The following is a 27,854-nucleotide window of genomic DNA, read 5'->3' as shown; positions in this document are numbered from 1 at the left end:
CTGGTGCATCATTTTTCTGTAGCATTGCGTTCTTTGCTTCATACAGAGACGCATCATCCTCCCAGTGGTCTGAGAAAAGTGCAAGTGTTCTATTTTTTTTTTACTTCGAGTGATTCCTCATTTCGTGCTTTGAGAATAATCCAAAAACGGTAAGCTTTCAAATTCACTTACTAAATCTAAGCTATCAGATTGAAAAGGAAACGTGTTCTTTTTTTTTAATTATTATAATCCAAAAATTTTCATAATTTTTTTTACGTATTCATTAATAACATCGTGTTATTTTCTTATTAAACCAATTAATTGGGATCATTTTATAGACCTTTCAGCTTCTTTACACGTTCTTAGTATTAATAAAATATTACCACGACTATCTGAAATAATTCATCCTAATATGCTTGCTAAGTTAATAAAATTAATTAAAACAGTTTATTTTTCAGGAATTTCGTTTTCCTAATCAAATAATTATTGTATTAAGAACAAATGCAAACCTCAAAACAAAATTTTACTTGATCCTGTCTAAAATAATGAAATATGTCTTTGTCATTCGTGTTGTATAAATATCGAGATTCAATAATAAACAATCATCTTCTAAGATATTTTTAGTTACTATTTACTTAAATTCTATTTTCCATAAAACTAATTCATTTTCATTGTTTTGCAAACCATTTGAAATATTTCACTTAAATTATAATGTTAATCTTACCTTCTTTGATACTTAACGATACTCCGGCATTCATGAATAGTAAAGGAATAAATCTTCCGAATAATTCATATTAATATCATTCACAGAAATTTATACGAAGAAGTTCATACATATTTACATGGGCTTTGCATTTCAATTTATACCCGACTCAGCTTTCGGCAAAACCTCGGTAACCAATTTAATATTCATAATTAAAAATTTGCTTTATTTTGTAAAAAAGTTTGAACATTTTCTATTCTTGAAATAAGACTCAGAAGAACACGATAAAACTTCAGGTGACTAATTTTATCATCAGTTATATTGACTTTTATTTTACTTTTAATATGCGAAAGAAATTAATAATTTTATTAAACACGCAAATTCAAGTTGATTCTACGATTACTCTTTCATAAATTATTATTTAAATTTTTACAACGCGTATTTAGGTACTTCATTGGTAATTTAAGAAAAACATTTTGACTGCCTACAAAAAAGTATATTGTACCTATTTGCATATAAATACAAATCAGTGGCAAATACAACCCAACTTAACCAAAGTAACCACGAACATAATATTTAAGTTCAAAAGGTCGTGTGGAATTTTTTAACCAAATCAAAAACATAATTAAAACCTTTTTAAATAATTTTACTGAAAAGCTGCACTATTGAGAAGATAATATTATTAATATTTACATAAAAACTATAAAACAATGGTTTTTATCAAAATTTTGGACTTAGCTGTCTTTGATATTTGACCACTGAAATAAAAAAAAAAGCGAAACAAGTGCTTTTAAAACATACATATTATAATATTTCTTCAAAGAGCTTCAAATACTACCGTTAATTACTGAAATCCTTCTAAGTTGTGTGATTTTTAGTGATCTTAGTTAAAAGATCGTTAACCTTCAAATTAAATACATATCTGGATATAATTCTCGAGCAATTTATTTGTCAACACTTCAAATCACGCTTTAAATTCTGTACACGCAATGACTTGTAAATCAGAAGAAGTTAAACACAATACAATGCAATATTATATTATCATAGACAGGTGATTTTTGCCGCAAGTAAGATTGTTCACACGTTTTTATTTGGCATTCTTGAGGGCACAGAGTAAAAACTTTACTGAATGCAATTTCTACAAATATTTGCACACTTTTTATGCATGATGTGAGACTGAATGTATTATGGAGGGGAAGGACCTGGTTATTCAGTTCTGGTCACCAAACACGGCCAAAGCCATTTCAAGCAACTTTTCAATTCTGAATGGTGGTCTCACACCAGGGCGATACTGAGAGTATCTTCCACTCTGGAACGTGCCGCAAGTACACTATATATGTATTATTTTAAATGAGTAATTTGTAAATAAGACAAATTAATCAAATAATATTACTTGCACACATCGGGATTTGAACCCGCCACCTCTAGCTTGCTAATCGAGAGCCTTACCACAGCCCCCGTGGTCATAATCCCAATGGCCAGTTATGACTCTTGAGCGGTGAAAAAAGTAGATCATATTATTTTGTCTGCATTTTAAATTTTTTGTTATTCTCAGTTAGTGTATCTTTCTTCATCTTGTACGTTATACATCCCGTCGCATGTAAGTCGGTTATAATGATCGGATATCGTCAACCCGCAGATTTGTCTAATATTTCATTTCCGTTGCAATTTTCAATTGTGGCATTTCACCTGCCAGCACAACAGTAAATATTGAAAGACGGTGTAATGTGAAATATGAACGTATCTTTTGGTGTCTGGAATCTCCCGGTTTATACATTGATTTATTTTTTTTACTTAAACCGGTGACCAACTTATTATGATTACGAATCTTTGTTTCTTATTGAATAATGTTAATTAGATTCATTCTATCAGTCGCGGGGACTTGTTCCAGGCAGAGCCTATTGGGTGAATATTGCCCAACTCCGATAGGAGAAAATACAAGTAGAATAAGAATGCACAATTTTGAACAGACAATATGTGACGTATATCTTTTTTGACAAAAAAATACTAATTTTGAAGCTCCATCGCTCGTGATGAAAATAACGTCAATTCTATGCAGAAAAACCTTTCAAAAATTCAATGACGCTAAACTTAACTGAAAGATTAAATATTTGTGAAAAAAAGGTACATATTGCCATAGAAATTCTTGAAATGTAAGTACTTATTCTTTCCAGAGAGTATTTAAAAATCTTACGTAAGTACTAAGTGTTAGTGAATTTGGTTTCATTGTTTGTTGATAGTTAATGGAAAAACCACTTTTCCTTTCTTCATCTTCCGGCCATAAATATTAGTTAAGCGATGCATTTACCTGCCGAAGCATTATTATGTCCATAGTGCTTTGCTAATATTTTCCCGGTCATCTGTGTTGTGTGTGCTTAAAAACAATGTGCTAATAATTGCGCAGAAGAAATGTGAATTTCTAAACGACTAGCTGATGTCGTAATTATCACTGTCTATTTTAGTCTCTTTACGATCCTAATGAAATTTCCGACAGTTAAGTTAGTGTTAAACAAGTGACTTTCTTCCGGACACACCCAACTTCTTCTACCTTCAACCTTCTTGCTTTCTGTATATACTGTATTAACTATTGGACCAACCTGTAACTTTCTCAGATATTAGTAGTTCTTCCACGATCCATTCTTTTCTTCGTTTCATTTAACTCTATGCCAAATGAAACAGTCAAAACAATTGTAATGTTGCAAGATTTATCTTTGCTTTTTTGTCTCTTCTCGTTAAACGATCTTAATAAAATTTTCTGCAGTTTAATGCCAATTAAGTGACTTTCTTCCGGGAAGTACCCAACATTACTTTATACATTTCTTTGCATACTTACTTATCATTAGACCAAACCATCGTTTCTCAGATCACTCTAAGGTTATTATATCACTCTCTGGACATACGAAATGAAACAGCCATAAAAATTGATCGTAAGTTCATTCTTTTTCTTCTCGAGCCTGATTCTATTGAATGTTTACTATTATCGATTGTATCTACGATAATAGGCCCTTTGTTCACTTTTCAACATTCTTATATATAATGCTACAGTCATTCTCCGGGCAGATTAGAACTTTGTGTAATTATCGCATTTAGGTAAAACTCAAGTTATCCCCTACAACTATGAATCATCCCTACATATTTCACTTCCCAGAGGGACGAAACTTTTTCCTTACTTCTCTTCATGTTTCATGAATAATATAGGTACCTACTCTTGTACTTTATCACAACTTTGTTTTATATATTGAGCCTTTCCTGACAAGTTGTGTAGTTCTCAGGAAGTCTGGAACTGACCCAAAGTTACACAGTCTAAATATATATACTATATCTATCTAAACCCGGAAAAGACCAATATGTGGTCATCACTTAAAAATAACTTTAAACACCATTAAGAAAAAGTTTAAAGTAAAACTTCTACTTTTAATGTAAGACTAAACGATTCTTTATTTTTCGAAATTCCTTTAAAATTCTAATATTTTATATGTAAATACCTACCAGTAAAACACATGAATACTTTAATTGAATATAAAATTATTTATTATTAAATTAAGCTATTCAATTTTGACACGTCTAAAAACATACACATCTTGCAGAAAATAAAACCGATAATATAATAAATCTGTTTTATCTAAACCGGTAAAACTCCAGAAAGATGAGTTCTGGCGACAGAAAAATTTCGCAGGTTTTCTGTTTCGAAATTAAAAGTCATCACAATTATTTTCCGTTCAAATTTCTAAAACCCACCAAAAAGTGGTTTCCATCATAAGCTAAGGAATTTTTAAAATACCCTTCGAAGTTCGGAACGATAATTCGATAAGTTTCCTAATAAACTGGTTATAGCGTCAATCATCTACTTAAAAGATTCACGATAAACTGGTTATAGTGACAACCATCTTCTTAAAAGAATATTATTGAGAAAATAAAAAAAGACAAAAGAAGATACAGTATACAGCTAGTATTTACTATTGAAAGCTCGGTGTGTATACGTTATTTATTGTATCAAATATGCACAAAGGAGTAAAATACTTTAATACGACAATCTACAGTCCCATTAATACTTTGATTTGATTTGGCAATCATTTTGACCAGGATCTTTAACATAATCAACATTTTTACGAGAAGCCTAACAAGCTGCCAATTAAAAAGTCGTTCCATAAAAAACCTTCATTGTTAATGTTATGATTCTGGATTTCCAGATTAACAACGGTTCCATATATTTTTTTAATTAATGCGTAGAAACTAATTCTTAAATTTTTAACGAAGAAGTCATGGCGCAATTTTATTATTTAAGTAATCCTACTATACAACCGTCAAACTGATAATGACTTAAACCAAATTTATGTCAAAGTCTTCCGTGTCATTTTGAATATGAAATATATAATTATGTTACATAACAGACATCATCGATAAATTCTTGAACACATATTTACACATTTCATCAATGATATCACGACATTTGATTCCCAAACGAAAGTCAAATTATTGCAGGCGGTAATCCGTTATCTCCTCTCCAATAAATAAATAATCGCCATGGCAACCAACAATATAATTGGCAGTTCAAGTCGTACTCCCTTCTATTATGAGCACATTATGACAGAGAAAGGAATATTAAATGAAAGTCCCGACAGTCTTACAAACTTTGATTATGGGGAAATATAAATATACAGATAATCTGTCACGAATCTGCCTTGATAATACTGCATACGATCTTACACTGTTACACCATCTGGGGACGATCACTACCTCTCTAAAATTATATCATCTAGTTACAATCTCTATAATAAGTAAGTACATAATCCAATAGACTACATAATTGTAATAGTGATTTCGCATTAACTGTTCGCACTTAGGCTCGTTTTCAATGGTCGTTATAATTAAGTGCTTATTTTGTACTAATGTTATTATATTCAAATTCTAGCTGATTTGTACCCGTTGTTGCACGAGGCTTAATAAATTTTTGTCGTTGTGAATTCTAGGATAAACATCGACTTTTCTCACTTTATATAAATATAATATACATGTGTTTTATATACAAACCTTCCGGAAGAACTTTTCTAAATGATAGTGAAAATGCTATCAAAATTCGTTGCGTAGTTTAAAAGAACTAAGCGAAAAACGCGGATAGAGACTTTGTTTTTTACTATATAGAGATAGAACTTCTTTGTACAACAGAACTTTCAATGACAACTTGTATTGTAACTGCTTATATAGGTCATACTCAGTTTATAATGTTAATGTACTATCAAAACGAACTGCCGGCCTCTGTGTTTCCTCCCTCCTACAACATGGGACTCTTCAAGACCCATGTTCACTCCTTCCTCTCCAAAAAAAGACCCTCCACACAGCATCCCCAAAGATGACATAGGCCCCGAGGGAAATTATTTTCTTCAGGGCCTCCTGTGTGGAGTAAATATAAAAAAAAAAAATAAAAAAAAAATTGTACTTATTAGTCTATACTTGTTTGTCTATGTTAAAATATGATAATTTTTGCTATACTTTTATCCTGACGAAGAAACCATTGGTTTTGAAACATGTCGATCCTTTTTTTATTAAATCGTGTTGTAACTGTAAACAGGGTATTTTATTTATAAAAATAAATAATAGAATAGTACGAAGAAATGTTGATGAAGGACGGAAAAGGTATCTTTAGCGATACACCCAATATGTCTATCATTTCAGGAAAATATCTGATTTTTATATAGTTAGAATTCTTCAACATTGGGTTTTTGTAATAGGGTTTTTTGCTTGTATTATGCATAATTATTCGTTTACACGACCAAGTGAACTGATTTCTTCGATGAGACAAAATAACTAAAGGTAATTGGCAATACATCTGTAATAGGATAGCCAGTATCACTTACGTTTCGTAATGTACAAGTTTAATACAAGAACTTATTAAGTTTTCTTAAAGGTCTCCAGTGCAGTAAGTCTATTAAATATAATTGTGTTTTGATTGCAATACACAATGCACTGGCATCACACTGCATTATTCTCCCAGTGCACTTTCTTAGGTCAGTGTAAAAATATAAAATGCATGTCAGCATGCAATTTGTTTCTGCCAAACACTGCTTTCTACTTTTTCATATCGACTGTGAAAAGTCACAAGGGAATAAAACTAATAAAAATGACTGGGCTTAATAAATACATGTTTTTGTATATGACGTTTTCTCAGTATAATATGAAAACAAACAAAAAGTGGGTGTGTCAAGCCTACGCAAGACAGAAGTGAAACTTCTAGTTTCAGCTGATGCTTGGCGTGGCGCAGTTCGCTGGTGTCTGAGAGAGAGGAAAGAAGAGAAGAGAGAGAACGTTCGTGAGCGGCTCCCCCACCTCAACAAGGTTTCACTTCAAAAATGCCACAGCCGAGAATCGAACCTCGCTTAACTGATTGAAAGCCAACCACGCTGAGCACCAACTGTAAGCAAAGCCGCATAAATTGATTATATTATGTAGGTTCTGAAAATATGAGAGCTTGTTATGTTTTATAATGTTACCTACATCACACCCAAAATATAATATATTTTTAAAAATAATGTACAATGTACAGAAATAGAATCCCACACAAGATCGCGTAGTGCGCTCTAGCGAACGGATATTTTATCAGAGGGAGATAGTTTTAATTTTTTTTTCTGTAAATTATTACATATTATCAAAATAAATAAATTAATTAAATAAATGTAATACAATTATCATAATATACGGATTAGATAATAATTTTAATCCAACACAATAACGCAAAGCGCGCTCTAGCGGAGTAATGTTTTATCACAGTGAGATAAGTGTTTTTATTATTTTGCAATATTATTTTCTTTTAAAAAATGTTCTGACCTACTAAAAAATAAGATATTGAATGAAAAAGGCGTTAAAAACAAAAAAATAATGTGCGATGGCCGAGAATCGAACTCGGATCAACTGCTTGGAAGGCAACTATGCTGACCATTACACCACCAACGCCAGTTGTCGGGATGAGCTAAGAAGCATTTATATGTTACTTCAAAACTTTGACTAGATCAAATGAACTTTAATCGGTGGTGGGGGTACCCGCATTTTCGTTTCGGTCATGAGTCGGTTTTACTCCGGTCCTCGAAATTGCATGACGCGCGTAAAGAAGTTTCACTTCAAAAAGTAATTACAAATATTATTGTTGGTAATGTAAGTAATTATGGTAATGAATTGTGTTAACCTAGAAGGAAGTGTATTCTGTATTGATTGAATCAAGTGTGGCTTATATGTTTTCTCTCATGATTGGATTGTGAATTAAATGTGAATGAAAACATATTATGTTTTGGTATTATTTCAATTCTCACAGTCGAAGGAAACGTAAACAATCACGGGATATTATAACTGTAGTATTTCTAAAGCTGAAAATATTCGACTCATTACCTTTCAAAATCAAATTTTGTTCATTTTAGAGACGAACAGAAACTTACCTTTCAAATGAATACCGTTAGTAATTAACTGAAAAACCAAGAAATCTGTCAAAAATTTATACAAAAGAAATACACATTTCATTTGTAAAAAAATATTAATTAATAATTAAAACTTAACTAAAATTATGTTTCCCACATTCAGTTGCAACTTTGAAAATAACACTTAAATTCAAAGCAAAATTGAGTTCATTGAACGTGAACAATTTCACGCGGGATTATTTCATACCGCACGCACCGACAACCGAAATTAGTATTTTTGATTACGTTAAATTTGTATGATTACTCATACTATCACAAGTACATACATACCAAGAAAGTCATTGACAAAAAGAAAGTGCCCACCCATAAAACATGACATGGTGATGTGATAACTTTCAAATAGGCACAAATAAATTTTGTTACTTTTCCACACAATTGACCATTGACCTTATGACATCTGAAGACTTTAACGGACTCTTGGGATATTATGAAGAACGTAAAATTTACGCTGTAACATAAAACCATTATTATTTTACATCCATTCTTGTTGAAAACTTTCTTTGTTTCATAACGCAATTTGTGCTTAGCAACTGTCTGTCGGGTGAGAACACGGATTCCCAGCCGTAATAGAACTGATTAATTTGAAGCAGGCAATCAAATAATTTAAGCCTAAATTATAAAAAGTGATTATAGAACATAGCGTTGGGTGTTTTACTATCCACAAACAATGAAGGATCTAATTTTATTATTGATTTTATATTATATTTAGATGAGACATGAAGCGAAACAATAGGTTCCGTTTTTTTACCTCCAACTGACCTCCAACTCTCCCAACGCTCGAACTATAACTACCGAATCCGGTCCACGAGCACCGCTTATCGCGTTCTAATAGTGCAACAATTTTCGGCGAGATTCAAAGTTACTCCGCATTTAAACGTTTAAATATATAAATGTGACAATAATGTCGTAAACTAATTGGTTGCTATGGCCTAGTGGTTAGAGGCAAGTCCCCGGTACAACAGGGATTCTGAGTTCGATCCCAGTTGAGACCATCACTTTTTTTTTTCCAAGTCTCGTTCTGTTTCATGTTTCTTTATGATTTATTAGTGTCGTCTTCTTCTTCAATAATTAAATATATTTTTAATCTTTTCCAAGTACAACCTAAATATTGTTCCAACTATAAGCTACACCAACAATATTCAAAGTTATCTTCAACTTTTTCTCTAATACTCGTAGGTAGTACTTACCCATAAAAATGTAATGCTTCTTGCAAACATTTCCATTAAAAAATCGTGTTACATGATTATATGGACAGGTGGCATCGTGTCACTGTAAAATAATCTATAGATAAGTAGGTATGTGTACCTTTCCTTAGCAAATTCGCATAAAATTTATACTATCACCAATTTAGAATACAATTAATACGCAGAATTTTATTTTGTTATTCGGTAATACCAAACAATGAAGTTTGTGTAGTGTATTATGGAAATACTAATCAATAGTATTATTTTTAATCTCCATAAAACATTTTGTACGGACAACGCCATGTATAATCATATGCCGTAAGCTTAAGTTAAGAATTTTGTCGCCAGGAGGCATCGGCGCCGTGGCTTAGTTGGTTAAAGCGCCTGTCTAGTAAACAGGAGATCACGAGTTCGAATCTCGTCGGGGCCTTCAGAGAACATCCGTTCCTCTGACTTTCTTTTTTTCGTTTTCTTTCTTTCTTTATTTTAAATGTTATTTATCTATTTAGATCAGAATAAATTTAATAATTTTTGTTAGAATTAACCTAAAGTAATAAATGTTTAAACGACTTTTTCGACGTAAAGATATACTCAGTATCGCCCTAGCTATATTCCATCATACAGAACCCTCTGACTTTCTTTTTTTCGTTTTATTTCTTTCTTTATTTTAAATGTTATTTATTTATTTAAATCAGAATAAAATTTAATAATTTGTGTTAGAATTAACCTAAAGTAATAAATGTTTAAACGACTTTTTCGACGTAAAGATATACTCAGTATCGCCCTAGCTTTATTCCATCATACAGAACAGAAATGCTACTACATTATTTAACTTAATGAAGATGCCAAAGTCCTAATTGCTCCAGGCATTGGCACTCGAGTGTCGCCCAGAAAAAAATAGGCGTTACAATCCAATTAGAGAGAGAGAAAGAGAGAGGGTGTTAAAAATTATGATGCATAGAAATTATCTAAAATTGATTGCATTCGATTATTTTTTTCTATTAATTTTAATGTGCTGGTACTTACTGAAACTATAAAAACGGCGTGTTTCTAAATTGAAAAGCCAAAAAAATCTCATTATTAGTACAAGCATTTCTAATTTCGTTAGTTAATTTGCCTTTCATTGGAACATTTTCTCTTCTACGAATCATGGTGATTCTGCATTTTCTTCAACATAATTTGAATTTCTATTACAGCATCCGCACTATTCGATTGTTATATATGAAATAAAAAAGACAAGATAAAATCAATAATGTTACATGTGTATACTTCTCTCTAATAATACTATCATTATCTCATATTTTAAGCACGTTTTATTACGAGATTTGTCTAAATTGCACACAAAATTTGTGTAATATCGATTATTTAAAATAAATCCAGTGTTAATTAATATTGTACTTTATTTATTTCAGATTTAAAAGCCAACTTTACCAGATCAACCTTCTTCAAAATGGCGAGATTCAGTTTCGCGGTAAGTTATCAAATATCTTATAATTTTATAATTCACAACAATAATTTTCGACTAACGACGCTGTGTTAAGACACACCAAATGTAAACGTGATTGTCAGTTGTCGCAATAAAACGTAAAATAGTTTTGAAAGGTAACACTCCTTATCATTTTATTTTATTTTTAATATTTGAATACAAAAGTGCAAATTTTTTATGCAAAGAAACATTAACAAATACAAACTTTTTCTACTTACGGATCTTTTACTAAAGTGACATAATATCATATTTGCAAAAAGAAAATATTTACCAAACAGGTTTCTTTTCGCTAATTTGTAAATAAATTTTGTTTAACTTTTGAAAAAAATCCGGGAAGAATCTTGCATCATACATAAAGATAGCTGATAATAAATAAAATTAAGATAATGTTAGTAGTTCTGGAGTTAGGGTCAAATTAGCTCAATGGAAGAGCAAAGCTAAGGTTCTGGGTTCAATTCCTAGTTACGACCGATTTTTTATTTATTTTTTTCGATTGATTGTCTTTAAATATATTTTTTTATTAGTGTACCTATACCAATCGTAATGAATTGTCTGTTTAAAAATTGGAATAATATATCACAAAAATTATCGGATACGTAAATCTTCGTACCTTCAATTTGAGAAGAGTTATTTTTACTTGCAATTTCACCTGCGCGAACCTTAAGGATATTTATTGCCGCTTTCGACCCAGAACACAGTTTTTTGGCACAATTGCGTAGACATCTTTTTGGTTGTTAACTGAGAGAAACTTTACACATTTGTATAAATATCCAACAAAGCGATGAAAGCTGTTCAAATTAAATCAATTAAAATCCCCCACATCCACTACAAGATTACCCGTATTATCGTTAATATTAAATTATCATGAAATTTGTACCGCTTTTTCTGCCTCTTATTTTTAACGCAATACAACGAGATACAGGGTTACAGGGCTTTGAAAGATGTCAAAAACATATGGCAAAACGACATTGTTTCTTCAATCAAAATTCAGACGAAGACGAATTCAGGTATCAAAATCAGCGTAATTTTCTTATAGTTCTTCTTGTTTCTTTTCCTATCGGAAGTTGGCGGTCATCAGGGCATATTTGCAATCAATTTAATTAATTTACATTTAAATATGTTCCATTTTTGACGACCTCCGTGGTCGACGTATAAGGCTCTCGACTAGCAAGCTGGATGTCGCGAGTTCAAATCCCGGTGTGCGCAAATAAATTTTATTTAATTAATTAGTGTTATTTCACAAATTACTCATTTAAAAGAATGTATAGTATATTTGCAGCACGTTCCAGAGTGGAAGATACTTTCAGTATCGCCCTGGTGTAAGACCACCATTCAGAATTGAAACGTTGCTTGAAATGGCTTCAGCTGTGTTTGGAGACCAGCTCTGAATATCCAGGTACTTCCTTACCTTCCTCTTCACATCTCCTTTACTTCCTCGCTACATTCAGCCTTACAACATACCCCAATTGGGGATGCCATAGTCTCACTAGCTCCAAGCGGTGGGAGCAGTTGGGATCAAAAATCGTTTTGACGCACTCATCTTCGTATACTGTAAGTAACATTTTTCAAGTTACGAAAGTAAAAATAAGAATTAGGTAGTTGTGAACAGTGGATGGGTAATACGCTAAAAAGCACTTAACGCCATCATAACGGTATGCAAATATTGTATAATTACTTCCTTGGAGTATTCAAGTCAGGTGGCCATAGCAGTGACCCAGGTAGAAATAAAATTACCATAGGTAATGAATTAACAGAAAAGGAAAAGCATAGTACACGGTCTTCACTTATTCAATGGCAGAGCACGTACGCGAACAAAAGGAGAAAATACTTCTCTTGATAGTAATAATAAGAAGAAGACGGATTACCACATTTCTCCATTTACATATTTTGAGAAACCACATGATCAACGAAGATTTAATGTCCATTCCATTTAATGGTTAAACTTATTAAAGATCCGTCGTAAGCCATCAATTGTGCATCTTATTTCACAGCTTGACTAGATTAACAATTATTCTTCCCATTGACGATTCGTAAATCGATAGATAAAATATGAAAGTATATTTAAGTTCATTAGAATGATGCAACACCCTGGTATTCCCTGTTTTTCGTTATTATGAAAGAGGTGAGATACGGTCCATAATTAGGTTTTGAAGAATTTAAGCATTATGAGGTCATCTCCTGCAACGAAATTTCATGTTTTTTACAAATTTAGGCGAATGAACTTTTTAAATTTTATAAAAATACCGAATAGTACCGAAGGCATAAGCCGTCAAAATGTTGATATATGCGGCCCACCGAAAAGCTTGTGACATCACGTCGTATGCGTGGAGGGTACTGCAACACTGTCGTTAGAATTATAAATTGTACTGTCTCGTGTGACATCACAAGACAGTTCACTTTGAGCGTTGACATTTTTGATATCAAAAACCTAATTTTACTGTCATTGAATTATAGTACAGGGTTTTCCAATAAGAGGTGTTATTTTGAATAACCCACTATTTCGGTAGATGTTACTTTTGAAGCTATCATTTTTTGATATTTGACAAGTTGAAACTACGCCATTAATAAAAATGGAACGATACACGCTTCAACAATGCATTAAAATTATTAAAATTCACTTGAGTGAATCAAATGCAAATCATCTTGAGTGATGAGGCCCATTTCCACCTCGGTGGCTTCATCAACAAGCAAAATTGTCGTATCTGGGGCTCGGAAAACCCAATAGTTAGTGTTGAAAAGCCTCTCTATCCTCAACGTGTGACTGTTTGGTGCGGTTTATGGTGGCGGCGGAGTCATTGGACCTTACTTTTTCGAAAATGAGGCTGGAGCAACAGTTACGGTGAATGGATTGCGCTATCGAGAGATGATTAATGATTTTTTATGGCCGGAATTGGATGGTATTGATCTGGACAACGTTTAATTTCAACAAGACGGCGCTACGTGCCACACAAGCAACGAAACCATTGATCTTTTACGATTGAATATCAAAATAACACCTCTTATTGGAAAACCCTGTACATTTACATCAAAATAACAAAATAAAATAGGAGACGACATCTTAACGATATTGGTCAATGACCTACATCGACCCCATAAATATTCTGTAAAATTCTACAGTAGAATGTAATTGAAATATCCTGATGATCTTATTTGCACTATCTCGCGTGTATCGCGACGCGTACTTCAGTGCATACAGGAAAAGAAATTGAGAAACAATATTTCCCTCTCTAACATTTTTCCCTCAGTTTTTATTTGTCTATGACATGCGATGTTCTGTTATCGTGTAATCAGTACGCGCCATACAGCAAATAATTATTATCCGATAGAAAATGAATAACACCAATAATTTCTATTGACTGTCAAATATACGAGTTTAGCATGCAGTTAATTTCAAACGCAATCATGGGAAATTTATATTTAGCATAATATTATATGGGAAAAAATTTGCGGATTTCCACACACATAATATGTTGTCTTTATTTAGACACATATAATCTCTTGAAATAAAAATTCTTAATGGCGTTACCATAAGGCAACTATATCTAGACCCATTTGAAAAATATTTGCTTTTCCTAGATCATTCTTTGCCATTAGAGAAGAAATAATATTTTGGGATATAGTTACGTACGACGGACGGGAAATGTTAAATAATGTCCGCCATCTTGGGCTTTGCTAAAATCGGTAGCAAAATAGAACACGTTCTTTTTTTTCATCTCGAATACATACGAAAAAATGACCCGTATGAAAACTGGACAAAAAACTGAATCGTGTGTAACGCCCATAATTCTAAGTATGAAATTGATTTATATTATGGTTTCGAACTGGGTACCAACATAGAGTCTTCTCTTATTGAAGGTTGTCTATTATTATTTGGGTGGGGTACCGCCGCCCCGGGAACCATTTATTGGATAACCAACACCTCTGCCATAGGTCATCCCAGGTGACCAGATTCGGTAACTTAGCAGGGGTGCCCGGGTTCATCGGGTGAGGTGTGTTCTGGATGCGCCTGCCCACCAACTGTGTGGACTGAGAAAGGCTGGTTTGGGGAGACCCTTTGACCTCTCCTACTGGTCTCTCGACCCATCTGAGGAATATATTTATACCTCACTCCTAGACATACTGATCCCTAGATTCCTTCCCTTCATCATACCATTTTCTTCCCTGAACTTCCTCTGCTTAATAATACCCACCACACAGAATTCTCAAAGATGGCATAGGACCTGAAGAAAATTATTTCTCTCGGGTACTAAAGCTTTTTTGTCTTTTAATTTTAGATTAAGAAATATAAATTATCTTAGAGACATACATAACTCTGTAGTTTACCAATTTTAATAAATTTTTAATATCTCTTAAAAATCTTTCAAAACATGTATCAGGTATCACCTTTAAAACATCTGTTATCATCAACTGACAAATTTTCACTTTTGTACAAATTTACATAACACAAAACATTCTTGACATAATGTTAAATTTACAGTAGAGGTCAATACCGTGAAGTGTGTTCACAAAACTCAGTTGATGTCCAACTCCAATTTTCGCAATAACCTTCTCAGGTGACAAAAATATGACGAAAGACTTTTAAACGAAGTGGTCATTAACAGAATTATTCGATATCGAAATTAAAGTTGATAATGGGAAAAATGTCTCTTACGCAACATGTATATTTCATATTCAAAATGACACGGAAGACTTTGACATAAATTTGGTTTAATTCATTATCAGTTTGACGGTTGTATGGTAGGATTACTTAAATAATATGATTACACCATAACTTCTTCATTAAAATTTAAGAATTTGTTTCTACACATTAATTAAAAAAATATTTAGAACCGTTATTAATTTGATAAACCAGAATCATAACATTAACAATGAACGTTTTTTATGGAACGACTTTTTTTAATTGGCAGCTTGTTTGGCTTCTCGTAAAAATGTTGATTATGTTGATCCTGGTCAAAATGATTGCCAAATCAAATCAAAGTATTAATGTTACTGTAGATTGTCGAATTAAAGTATTTTACTCCTTTGTGCTTATTTGATACAATATTAAGCATGAATACACACTGAGCTTTCAATAGTAAATACCAGCTGTACCCCGCCAAGTGTTGCTGTGGCTCAGTCATTTGTCCAGATAGAAAAAAACCTTAGCTCGTGTTGCTTTTACGTCCAACAGATGGCGAGGTTTATAAAAAAATAAGCATGTTTTTACCTGTTACAGGTGACATCTATATAATATAGGTATATAAAAACATACACGTAATCGATTACAACGTTGTGTCAAAATTTCAAAGCAATCGGTGAAGAACTTTTGGATATTTAAGATTTTGAATAAACAAACATTTTTATTTATAAAGATAGATTGGCGTTGTAAATTGTACAAAGAACGTTATACATTTATGTACATTGAACAAACAGTATTAAACATCGATGTACTTCGAACAAGCGTATTAGACATAACCATACACTTCGGATATACTATATTAAGTATTGATAAACATGGAACTTACGCTATTGACTATTGATATACTTTGAACGTATAATGTTAAACATTAATTCACTTTCGATATACAATACTTAAGCATTGATGTACTAATGAGAAATTACATTAAACATCGATTCATTTTGAACATAATAAACATTGATTTTTCGTGTAACGTTGTGCTACATTTGCATCTTCATCCCCGGGATAATTCTGCGCATCTCAATGACAAGTGTCGCGTCGTTAAAACGAGAAAACAGAATAAATTACTTACATTGAACAAACAATGTTAGTTGCGTGTAAATAGAGTTACCAGGTGTGACTTTGAATTCTTGACACACAATGATTTATTTGGTGAATCTCCACTCAACAAATTACAACACCTCTCGAGCATCTACTGTTAACACTCGAAAGCCTTGTGTAAAATGAGAAACTACTCAACTTACTTTAATAATAGGAGTATTACGTATTACGCAATTTTTAAATACAGTAGTTTTTGGTTTGGCTGAAGATTTGTGATCTTTTAGATAAGATCTTTCCATCGTTAAAACAAACAAATTTCACAAAATCTTTTAACATGAGAACGACTACCTACCTCATTAAATTATTCTTTGTGTACGTCAACACTAATGGTTATCTCCCATTTAATCCGTTAACAATATGCTTCATAAAAGGAAAAATATACAAAATATTTAGAGCATTTCTCAAGTCGATGAAATACTGGATAAACAAATGGTTCATTTAATAATATTATTGAGTATTTAAAAGAAATAAACACATTTATTATACGTAATTTAATGTCCCTTTCGAAAGCTCTAAAGCCAATTTAGTAGTGTCCATTGTAAAATCAAGGCCAACCGAAACTTTCAGTAACTACATACTGAATTGAAAAATCAAATCAATATGTATATTTTTGTAATGATAGATTCGTGCTTTAATGTTTAGATCATGTACAGTGACTGTCTTAAAGTAATATGCAAAGATTTGCCATAATTTATCTATCTGTCATAATGTAATTATGCCCGATCTCTCGACTGTATTTAAATCACACCTAAATATTATGTAGATTGAAAAACTATACCTGTGACATATCACAAAATTACTTATCCAGTCATTCAAAGTTCCTTTACATCACAATCATTAAATCAGTAACTTACATCGGTAAACGAAAAGGTTAACTTTCATTTTAACTGAAATACTTAGGCATACGAAACGCCAGTTAATAGGTGGTACTCTAACTCTGATGTTATGTTTATTGAATTTTACCGAAGTCACAAAACCTTTTCAATCACCATGACTTGACCTTTGTCAAGACCTTAGCTATCGCCGTGTGATAAAATAAAAGAGAAATTTTATTTTTCTATAATTATGAACATTTAAATACGATATCTATCAGACATGAACTATGTTCATGATTGGATTGTGAAATGAATGCCATTAAAAGGCTGAAAAAAATTATAAACACGCATAATAAACATTTATAAAAAAATACTTTGTTGTAAAGAAAGTTTAACAAATTGAGAAGATCAAAGGCCAAAACTTTTTTATGTGTTCTAAAATTATCTTGTTACATTTTTATTGAGTAATCGGTGTTTTCTTACGCTGAGAACCATTTTCGGAGTATCTCATGTAAACAGTTCACACTAATTTGTGATAATAACATCATTTTTGTTGATTCCCGTCAATAATTTAGTTTACCTAATTTGCATTTAGGCTTTTTAGGTATAAATTACCTGTCAATATTAATTTAATAGCCCCCTTGAAGTTATATCTTACAAAACGGCTCAGCAAGAAATTTTAGTAATTTTGTTTTCTTGGCAAATTTCAAATTACTCTCTTTTTAGGTCAGAAACAAAAGTAAGATTTAAGTATGTAATATTTTCACAGCATTTCAGTGATTTTTTCTTGTTGTGTTCAGACCACTTTCTCTGTTATTTTTATTTAAATCTCAGATTCATCTAAAAAGTTTACTGTTTCAGCCTCTCTGTCAAGTAGTGTGACTTACGTTAAAGCATTTCTTTGTGAACACTTTTAACCAGTGTAATTGTGTGAAATGGGATTTATAATCATTTATCTGGTAATCCGACGAAAGTCTGCAATGAGATGAATTGATGATAACTAGGACATACCACAAATCATTCTGGCCTTCTATCTGTGTGTGTACTATAGCGTGATACATTGATTAATTAATGGCGCTCCGTGATGTGTATGTTCGGAGTGTACCGTGGCTTACATGCTCGATTATTTCCTGTTAATTATTACGCTGCATAAATAAATAATTTAATACTATACAATACGTACGTAGTAATCTCAGTTCTTTATGCGCGATATCCACCGGGAACGAAGCTTAGCTAATACTAACTTCGTTTAGCTTAGCTCGCATCATACCGAGGCTCTTTCGAATCTTTCTAGCTTTGGATTACCTACCTCGTACAACATAAAGAGCTTTACATTTTTATACTTAAGTACCAATCCAAGACGGAAGTTAGAACGACAAGCAAACGGCAATTTTGTATATAGAGAAAGTTTGTTCTTATTAGAGTCAGGAGTGCTAGCAGTGTGGTTTTAATGGTAGAAGAATTCGGCCCGAGGAAAACTTAACGCATTATCTCAGCAATGAAATGAGTATGTGATATACAGGCGTGAGTGGTAGAACAAGTCGAGGACGCCAGAGGGAGACATGAATCAAATAATAGATGTGGTAAAATGAGGCAGACGTCGTGAAAAAAGATAGAGGTAAGGATAATGCACGACGTGGTTAATGGTAGAAGAAATGGGAGTCACCCAAGGAAGACAGGAGAATATATGACGTGATAAGCAGAATATATTTCGTGGAAGTGATTAATAAAGAAGATAAAGCACGATCAAGTAAAATAAATACTTGAAAAAATGAAAGTTCTTAAAATATTCACAATACTATTAATTCCACCATAAAATTACACCAAGTTAATCAGCTACATTAGAATTTAAAATCTCAAAACTTTACTATAAATTCATAAACCCGAGCAAAGCCGGACACAACTTGCTAGTAATGCAATATAAAAAATAAACAATGATGGAGCAACATATTTGTTTCGCGATTAATTACTCTATCTTCTCCTTCCTGTCTGCTCTCTATCAAAATATACCAAGATAGTAAATGTCATTGTACATTCATAAGAAAGCCTAATGACCGCTTCCGGAAGGAAGCTGACATTACAAAAAATAACTTAATTATTACCTATGCAATATATAATAAGCAATTAGCAAACCGCATTCATTGTCATATGAATCGAACAAACACCCATCACCTGCATAATATAATAACATCATTTCTCTTATGTAACTGATTAAATTCCTAATTTAAAGGCTGTGGTTCGGCAGCCAACGAATGGGAAGATATAAACAACGGGCTCATTAATAAAGCCAATAATAGCAGAGATTGGACGAACTTGGGATTATTGTCTGCGGTGAGAAGAAGAGAAAGTCTCTCTTGACAAGTTAATGTCACATTTAATGATACCTTCGTAAATATTTAATGCTCATTAGCTTCTTTTGTGATTAATATCTTAATTTATGCGCGTCTGTTAATTCAAATTTGCAGCAAAATAACGGTGAATGCTAATTGATTTGAAGAAAATCATAAAAATTATCAATTCAAGTGGTTTTCTAATTAAGTTTGATATCTACGATGATTCGTCTTTGGTTTTTATGATGTGAAATCTGTCATGTGACATTTCTAACCACTGTCGGAAACAAAGGAATTAAGGCACCCGACATTGCCGAGCGTCGAAAGTTGTGGCGTATCAGAAATAAAGACTTATTACTATAATTACTGGAAGAAGAATATTTTTAAAACTTATTAAGGCGATGCACTACGTTCCTTTTTGAATGGAGCCTCTAACAAAAACACCCCTTATGTAGATGGCTATAAGGTTTAAATTCCCGCTTAAGAGGAAGCTACAAGCCAAAAATGTGTATATTCTTGGTATACCTTATATTTTAGTTAATATGCATTAAAATCGCTTGAAACTTTCAGTTTCAAGCACAAAACTGGTTTTTATTTATTTTGTAAATAATTTTATAAGAAAGCAAAAAAGTTAATCAAATGAAGCTGTCACAGATAATATTAGCTATAATACTGTATAAGTTGTTTCCTTTGCGCGTTCATACATTTCTATTGAAAAAATATATTTTTTAGTAGTTTACATTTATATTTTTTTATTGAGTAAAATATATTTTTATTTGTATTCTACTTAAGCGAAACGATAGGAAAAACTTAAATTTATCTAAAGCATATTTTTTGTATTCATAATTTACACCAATACGTTATAAAGATGAATCAAAATAGTGATTTCGCAGCTTCGCCTTCATATCATTAGCCTTTTATTTTATTTTGTGGACTTTCAGACGCAAATATAGAAATGTTTTACAATCATAAAGATCTTAATTTACCGCATTATCCAAAAATAAACCATAACCTAAAAAGGGTTCGTAAATGGGAGTATTTTTAATTTTAAAACAGTTTTTATAGGCCTGATACATAATTATTTCCTGGGCTTATAAAAAGATTTATTAAAAAAATACAATTTCAAAGGCCAAGATGTGTTCTACTCGCAGTATTTAATTAAAGCATTTAAAAAATTTCGATCAAATTTTCAAACCAAAAACACGAAATGATTTTGCATTACTATGCTATGATCTAGCAATTTTTCTATTCTGAATGATAGTATATCAACAGATAATTAATAAGAGTATCTTCCCCCCTGGAGATTAAAAAAATGTGTTTGTAGGTACGTCTTCAGATTTTGAACTATTATGAAAAGATTTTTCCATCCTGTTTCAGACCTCGTAACTAGATTTGGCTATCCAGTTACCAAGTACAAAACTTCCAAAAACTGTCCTTTCGCTGTTATATTCCTTTCAAACGCAACCACAAAATTTGAATTTGAATTGAGAGTGGATGTTCGAAATTATTTACGTTTTATCACAACCACTTGACTTTCATTTCAGTTGATATATAATGCAGAGTAAACATTTTTACAAATGCTTCTTGGACAAAGACCCCGACAGATGTTAGTATTTTATCTGAGACAGGTAGATCATGACCAACACGAAAGGTCATCTCAGAATTCCACTCTTCTAACATAGTAGTTATTATATTATGAAGACCATGTTATGGCGCATTTCTCCCACGGCCGTGGCTCAGTTTTAAGCTCATATTCATGTTCAACTCAGATGAAAGTAAGAGTGGACATTGTATGTAAGATTGGAGAGATATAACAATGAGACATGTAATATTCGCAAACTCTTTCTGAAGTGAAATCTTCAATATTGCTGTTTGGAAAGGCTTCTGAGAAAGTGAAGACATATTGAACTTAGTTATTACAAAATATTATTATTAAATAAAAATCGCACATGTTTATCGTAGACACTATCTAGGTTACCTACCAATTTCACCATTTAAAAAGGTAGATGTCAAAAATATGGTAAAAATTAGTTGCAAAGACGATATTGTTAATTTTAAATTTGTATTATGAAATCAAAAAATATAACGCACAATAAATAGGTCCCGAGTGTTTTAAGACGCCTGTCCCGATAAGACAAAAGATACTATGTTCAATTCCTAGTTGTGACCGATATCTTTTTATTTTTCTGTGTCTTGTTATGTTTCATGTTTCTTTTAGATTAATTAGTATTATCTTCTTCTTCAATGATGTAGTTATTACTGTTTCTTACTACATATAGCACGACAGAAACATAAATTCGATAAGATACTCATCATTATTTAAGGGAAAAAAAACATTAGATACCTATTGAATAATCCCTTTTGTGAATTCCTCACTCAATTAACTTGCTTATAAATGATACCATTAAATTTAAACATCCAATAAAACTAAAGTAAGAACGTTTCATTATGAGAATGGCACTTCACCTTAAACGAGTACTTAACCAAGAATATAATTCAACAAAAACATTAGTTTTATTTATGAATTTTCTCCCCTTTGAGAATATGTATGGCATACATCAAAATATAGTACCTATACCTATTATGTTTTGTCCTATTTCAGAACATTTTTTAATATTGATTTTATTTAAACTAAAAGACTTGTATATATATATCTACCAAAAATCACTACAAAATACCTATCTTACACCCATATTTACTGAATGAAGACTGTTAGTAAAAAATATAAAACATAGAAATTCCCATTCAAAGATTATTCACCTGTCGCCGACAACAGCAATAATTAAAAATTGAAAAACGATGTGATTTGATTATCAGCAGTAATTCATTGTTTGGCTTTTGCAGTATCTCTAGAAAGTAGAAAGATAACATCTTTAAAGCATAATATCGAGTCGTAAAAAAATAATTTATTGAGTTGTCAATTGATTTATCGTGAGATCATGCGAATAGCATCGTGAGAGTTTTATTACTTCGTATGGATGCCGCATGTTTATATGAGAACTTCTCATTTTTTAAGGCATTGCAAATATTATTAGAAATTTCTTATGTGCGACGTGTTGGATTACTCTTCTGTTCTTTAACCCTTTACAAAATCATATGGAAATGGATTTTGGCAAGTTATAAATAATCAAATTTATCAAAGACGTCTACATTTTGTGTATGTTATACAGTCTTCATAGAACTATTCTAACCACAATTTGGGCGATATGTATGTAATCTCCATACAAGGAACTTCACTCACTTGCAGTGGCCCCTCGTGACTTTTGGGTGTTCTAGAGTGCTAATATTACTAAAAATGGCATTATTGATGTTGTTATAGCGGAAAACAATTTTTTCAGTGCCAAACTGAAATTTCCTGAAAATCGTCACATAAAACATCAATTAAAAAAGAAAATAATCGTTTTCAGCTACAATAACATCAATAATGCCATTTTGTAATATTTGCACTCTAGAACACCCGAAAGTCACGAGCCGCCACTGCTAACTGGGACGATACAAAAATTATCCACCGCTCTAGTTAGAGGTGCAAATATACCAATTTTAGATACCTACATGTGAATAAATCCATTAAAAAAACATGTAAACATTTATGAGAAACTGGTTTAAAACTAGGTCCAGATATATTGAGCTTAGCGGTCTGACACCGAAGTCGCAGCAATAAATTAACGTCTTTTTTGATTCTTAAATCTTCTTATTCATTTTTATAACTGACCACCAAAGTTACATCAATTTAATCTGTCAGAACCCAAACGTTTACTATTACTCTTACTTTTACTTTCGTTTTTATGCGGCTTAAGGTATTAATTCCCGGGGCACATAATTTGGCGGTCACGACTAGCGGTAATTCATGTGGTGAAACGGACAGCCATATCTCCCCGACGGCCTAACAACTGCATAACCTGTCTGCGCCCGCGGTAGCGTGTTTCTATGTCACGAACGTAGGTTCAATGTCTGCAGCAAGTTTATGTTGCTTCACCTATTTTTTTCTAAATTATTCATTCGCATCACTTTCTTTCTCTGCGGCCATGATGTTTATAAAGTTACCTAACATAACCTCACCTAACCTATCCTCATATAACCTAACCCAACCTCACATAATCTCACCTAACCTGATCTAACTCGTTCCAAGCACATCGATGAAATCTATGTTGCATTCATTGTTGAGGAAGACAATAAATGATCGGATTATGTTTCGAATTAATCACTCGAATTCGGAAATTGAAAAACGTTGAACTCTTTTATAATTGATGTTTTTTGTAATGGAAAACGTCACTCGATCTTTATTATTTTATTTGTTTCATTTTATCTTCGAGAGACAGGATTTGCTCAAATCAATTTAATTGTCAAAAAAATTCATTCATTGATTGTGTAGAACTTGGCTAAGCGATGAATGGATGGGAACCCTATTTATTTTTCCACTCGGTGACTAACCTTTCTGGTCGTATTCAATGAGTTCAAGAATTACAAAGTAAAACAACGTCCAAAGTTTCCTCAGCGCATTGTTTCATTTTTCCAAATATGCCATGTATTATTACCTTATTTTAATGTGAATGCCACAATAAAAAATAATGTTATAAATCTTGCATAAATAGCAGTGGAATATTAAAAAAAAGAGAAACAATGCAAAAATGTGGCAAACTGGCATCGTTTGATCGAGTTTTAAATGTCTGCAAGTGTGTCACCTAAATTCAACACAATGCATTTATTACACAACAATAATCACAATTAAAGTTGAATCTACAATCTTTATGGTTTTATATTACTTATTTGTTTTTAAATTATCTTCTTCTGTCTGTATTTTAGAATCTGGGTTAGCGTATTAAAGAAAAGTAACGTTAATTTAACAACATTGTTGACTGTAATTAGTTTTTTTAAACGTTCAACACATTTCCTTCTTCAACGAGCCATAAAATCATATTTTTATGGCGGTATATTTTTACGTTTTACTATCTCCATTGGACATTTATATCAAAGCATTTAACAGCCAGAATTTACTACGATCCTTTGACATTTTCATCGACAATAAAAATGTCATAACGTGAGAAATCTGATTGCTTCTCTTTTTGACCCTTCAGAGGAAGTAACTAGTTATTATCAGATATTCAGGCGATGTCATTTGGTATCGCAGTAAAAAATTACGTTAATTGTTTCCAATAACTAGACATTTTTTTAACATATGGTTTCCGAAAACCCTTACGCTAAACATTAGAAAACGATAGTTATTGTGGTTGATTTAAAATTAAATATTACCACATAAGATAGAAGATGATTGGATCGTGTGTAAGCCATCGTATAACTAACTATGCGTTGATTCATATCGAAACTCACCACACGAGAGAAGATGAGGAATTGATCATAATTGAGTTGTTTTGCATAAATCTTTAATTAGTGTTTTTTTTCTCTTTCAGAACGTTGCGGTGGCACTCTTTTTCCTGGCCAGCAGAGCAAACAGCGAAGGTATTTATTTACTTTTACAAAACCTTATCTTATTACTATTCAGTTATATTGTCTTCTCTTTCAAAGCCCATTAATTCTTAGAACAAAAGCGAAAGCTGGCGGTTTTCCTGCGGCCATTTGAATACGAATTACTCCCAAATTTTGACCACGGCGATTATGTTAATCCATTCCATAAATTTGCAATGAAATTGCTAATTTGTTTATCTCAACATAGATTAAACAATAAAATTCAAGCTTAAAATCTTAACCACAGGATATTTATATAATTGAGACTGGATATAGCAAAACGATTCAATTCTACAAAACTATGTTGGTAACTAGGTAAATTTGGTTTTCTCAAAACTCAACGTTTTTGTTTATTGTTTCAGCACCCCTGGGTAACAGCTACCTTCCTCCCTCAACTTCTTATGGAGTTCCATCTTTCGGAGGAGGCGGCGGTGGTAGTTTCAGCAAACCCTCATCTTCCTATGGAGCCCCGTCCTTCGGAGGAGGAAGCGGCGGATTCGGAGGCGGTCATGGGGGCGGCGGCGGTGGCGGATTCGGCGGCGGACACGGAGGCGGATTCAGCGGTGGTGTGATCTCCTCCAAGCCTTCCTCATCTTATGGAGTTCCATCATTCGGATCCGGAGGCAGTGGTGGATTCGGGGGAGGACACGGAGGCGGTGGCGGCGGTGGTTTCGGAGGTGGCTCATTCGGAGGTGGAAAGCCCGCAACCGTATACGGAGCTCCCGGAGGCGGATTCGGAGGTGGACACGGAGGAAGCAGCGGTGGATTCAGCGGCGGACATGGAGGCAGCAGTGGTGGATTCGTAGGCATCTCCAAACCCTCTTCCTCTTACGGAGCCCCATCATTCGGATCAGGCGGCGGTGGCGGCGGATTCGGCGGCGGACATGGAGGTAGCATCGGTGGATTCGGAGGTGGTGGACACGGAGGCAGCAGCGGTGGATTTGTCAGCAGGCCTTCTTCCTCATACGGAACTCCATCTATCGGAGGAGGGGGATTCGGAGGTGGACACGGAGGAAGCGGCGGCGGATTTGGTGGTGGATTCTCTAGCAAGCCTTCTTCTTCTTACGGAGCTCCCCCATCAACTAGCTACGGAATCCCATCTGGGCCATCTTCTTTCGGCGGCGGACATGGAGGTGGTAGCTCAGGAGGATTCAGCAGCGGCGGACACGGAGGAAGCTCATTAGGATTCAGCAGCGGCGGCCATGGAGGTGGTAGCTCAGGAGGATTCAGCAGCGGCGGCCATGGAGGTGGTAGCTCAGGAGGATTCAGCAGCGGCGGCGGACACGGAGGATCCATCGGAGGTTTCGGAGGCGGTATCTCATCAAGCTACGGAGCTCCTTCCAAGCCCTCTTCCAGCTACGGCGCCCCAAGCTCCGGCTTCTCCAGCATCGGAGGTGGATTTGGTGGCTCCGGAGGACACGGAGGTGGATTCAGCAGTTCTGGCAGCTCCGGTTTCGGAGGCTCATCAGGCGGACACGGAGGTGGCGGGTACTCTTCCGGCGGATTCTCAAGCGGTGGTGGCGGCGGTGGCCATTCCAGCGGAGGACAACAATATGACTCCAACGGAGGATACGTCTACTAAATAACATCTTACAATCTAAGACGCGTATTTTACAACACATGGCGTACAAATACAGAAAAAATAGATCCTACACATTGATTACCATACAAAAAACGTAGGACCACAAACACAAATGAAGTATTCTAAACCATTTTCTTAATAATTATTATTTCAACTCTTCCCATCAAGGATCGTTAAAAATGACCATTTAGAAAACAGTTTTAGTCTTCATTTGTGTGAATTTACATTAAATTATTACTACGCCAGATGATTAATATTTAATTATTATCAAACAAACAGTATTTTATTCAATAATTTTATATGAGACGAGAAGCATTTTATCTTTTTTATTTTTTTTTTGTTTTTATAACAAACCAATACTCAAATCTTGCAGGCTTGCCGTACAAAAAAATATTTAACACACGTTTTCAAACGAAATTAAAATTATGCATGTTTTAACCATTTAAAAAGCTACAGTTTTGTGATATATCAATAGATGTTTAAAAGACAAGCCTGCTTATAAGATTAATATATTATTTAATAATGTTTTATTTACACGAATTATTTCAGAATGTACACATTTATTGTAATACATTTTTTGTTTTCATAATGTCTATATTCCGCCAATGAATGAAGTGTAAATAAATTTTTTCTACGAAAAATCCTTACTCTTTATTTCCAACTGTCACTGTCCGATAATAATTACCTAAATTTCTAACTCTTTATACTGTGGCGATATGAAAACATTGAAAAGGGTAGAAAAGAACAAAAAAATGGTAGATGTAGATAATGCAATGCCTTCGTGTTCAAGGGGTAAGACTCTCGACTAGCTAGCCGAAGGTCGTGGGTTCAAATCCCGGCTTGAGCAAATAAATTTTATTTGATTAATTTTTATCATTTTACAAATCAATTAATTTAAAATAAAACATAGTATACTTTCGGCATGTTGCAGAGTGGAAGATACTCTCAGTAACGCTCTGGTGTGAGACCACAATTCAGAATTGAAACTTTGCTTGAAATGACTTTAGCCATGTTTGGTGACTAGATCTGAATAGCCAGGAACTCTCACACCTTCCTCTTCTCCATCTCAT

General features: G+C 33.3%; 1 protein-coding gene and 1 non-coding gene across 3 annotated transcripts; both read left to right on the top strand.

Moving 5' to 3' along the window:
• Nucleotides 1-27,296, top strand: LOC149418118 (uncharacterized). Of its 2 annotated transcripts, XM_089639338.1 has the most exons (5): nt 1-149; nt 10,742-10,800; nt 25,148-25,196; nt 25,565-26,410; nt 26,450-27,296. In XM_089639338.1, the coding sequence occupies exons 2-5, from the start codon at nt 10,780-10,782 to the stop codon at nt 26,782-26,784; spliced, it is 1,251 nt and encodes a 416-aa protein (XP_089495464.1). In that variant the 5' UTR covers nt 1-149; nt 10,742-10,779; the 3' UTR covers nt 26,785-27,296. The 2 variants fall into 2 exon arrangements, with proteins under 2 accessions (XP_089495464.1, XP_089495463.1); XM_089639337.1 differs by having other exon boundaries at nt 25,565-27,295.
• On the top strand, nt 9,686-9,759 carry TRNAT-AGU (transfer RNA threonine (anticodon AGU)). The gene has a single exon. It is a non-coding gene; the product is annotated as a tRNA-Thr (tRNA).
• Nucleotides 27,297-27,854: the final 558 nt, after the last annotated feature.

Source organism: Hesperophylax consimilis, chromosome 14 (assembly GCF_061612785.1).
Source record: "Hesperophylax consimilis isolate HC1 chromosome 14, BYU_Hcon_1.0, whole genome shotgun sequence".
NCBI classification, from domain to species: Eukaryota; Metazoa; Arthropoda; class Insecta; order Trichoptera; family Limnephilidae; genus Hesperophylax; species Hesperophylax consimilis.
Note: the sequence above shows the minus strand (reverse complement) of the source record. Positions and strands in the feature narration are given on the sequence as shown.

Bases quoted from the DNA above. Each gene is read 5' to 3' on its own strand.
- LOC149418118 (XM_089639337.1), top strand. From the start codon at position 10,780: ATGGCGAGATTCAGTTTCGCG. The intron at 10,801-25,147 runs GTAAGTTATCAA...TTTCTCTTTCAG, and splicing joins TGGCGAGATTCAGTTTCGCG to AACGTTGCGGTGGCACTCTT. The intron at 25,197-25,564 runs GTATTTATTTAC...TTATTGTTTCAG, and splicing joins CAGCAGAGCAAACAGCGAAG to CACCCCTGGGTAACAGCTAC.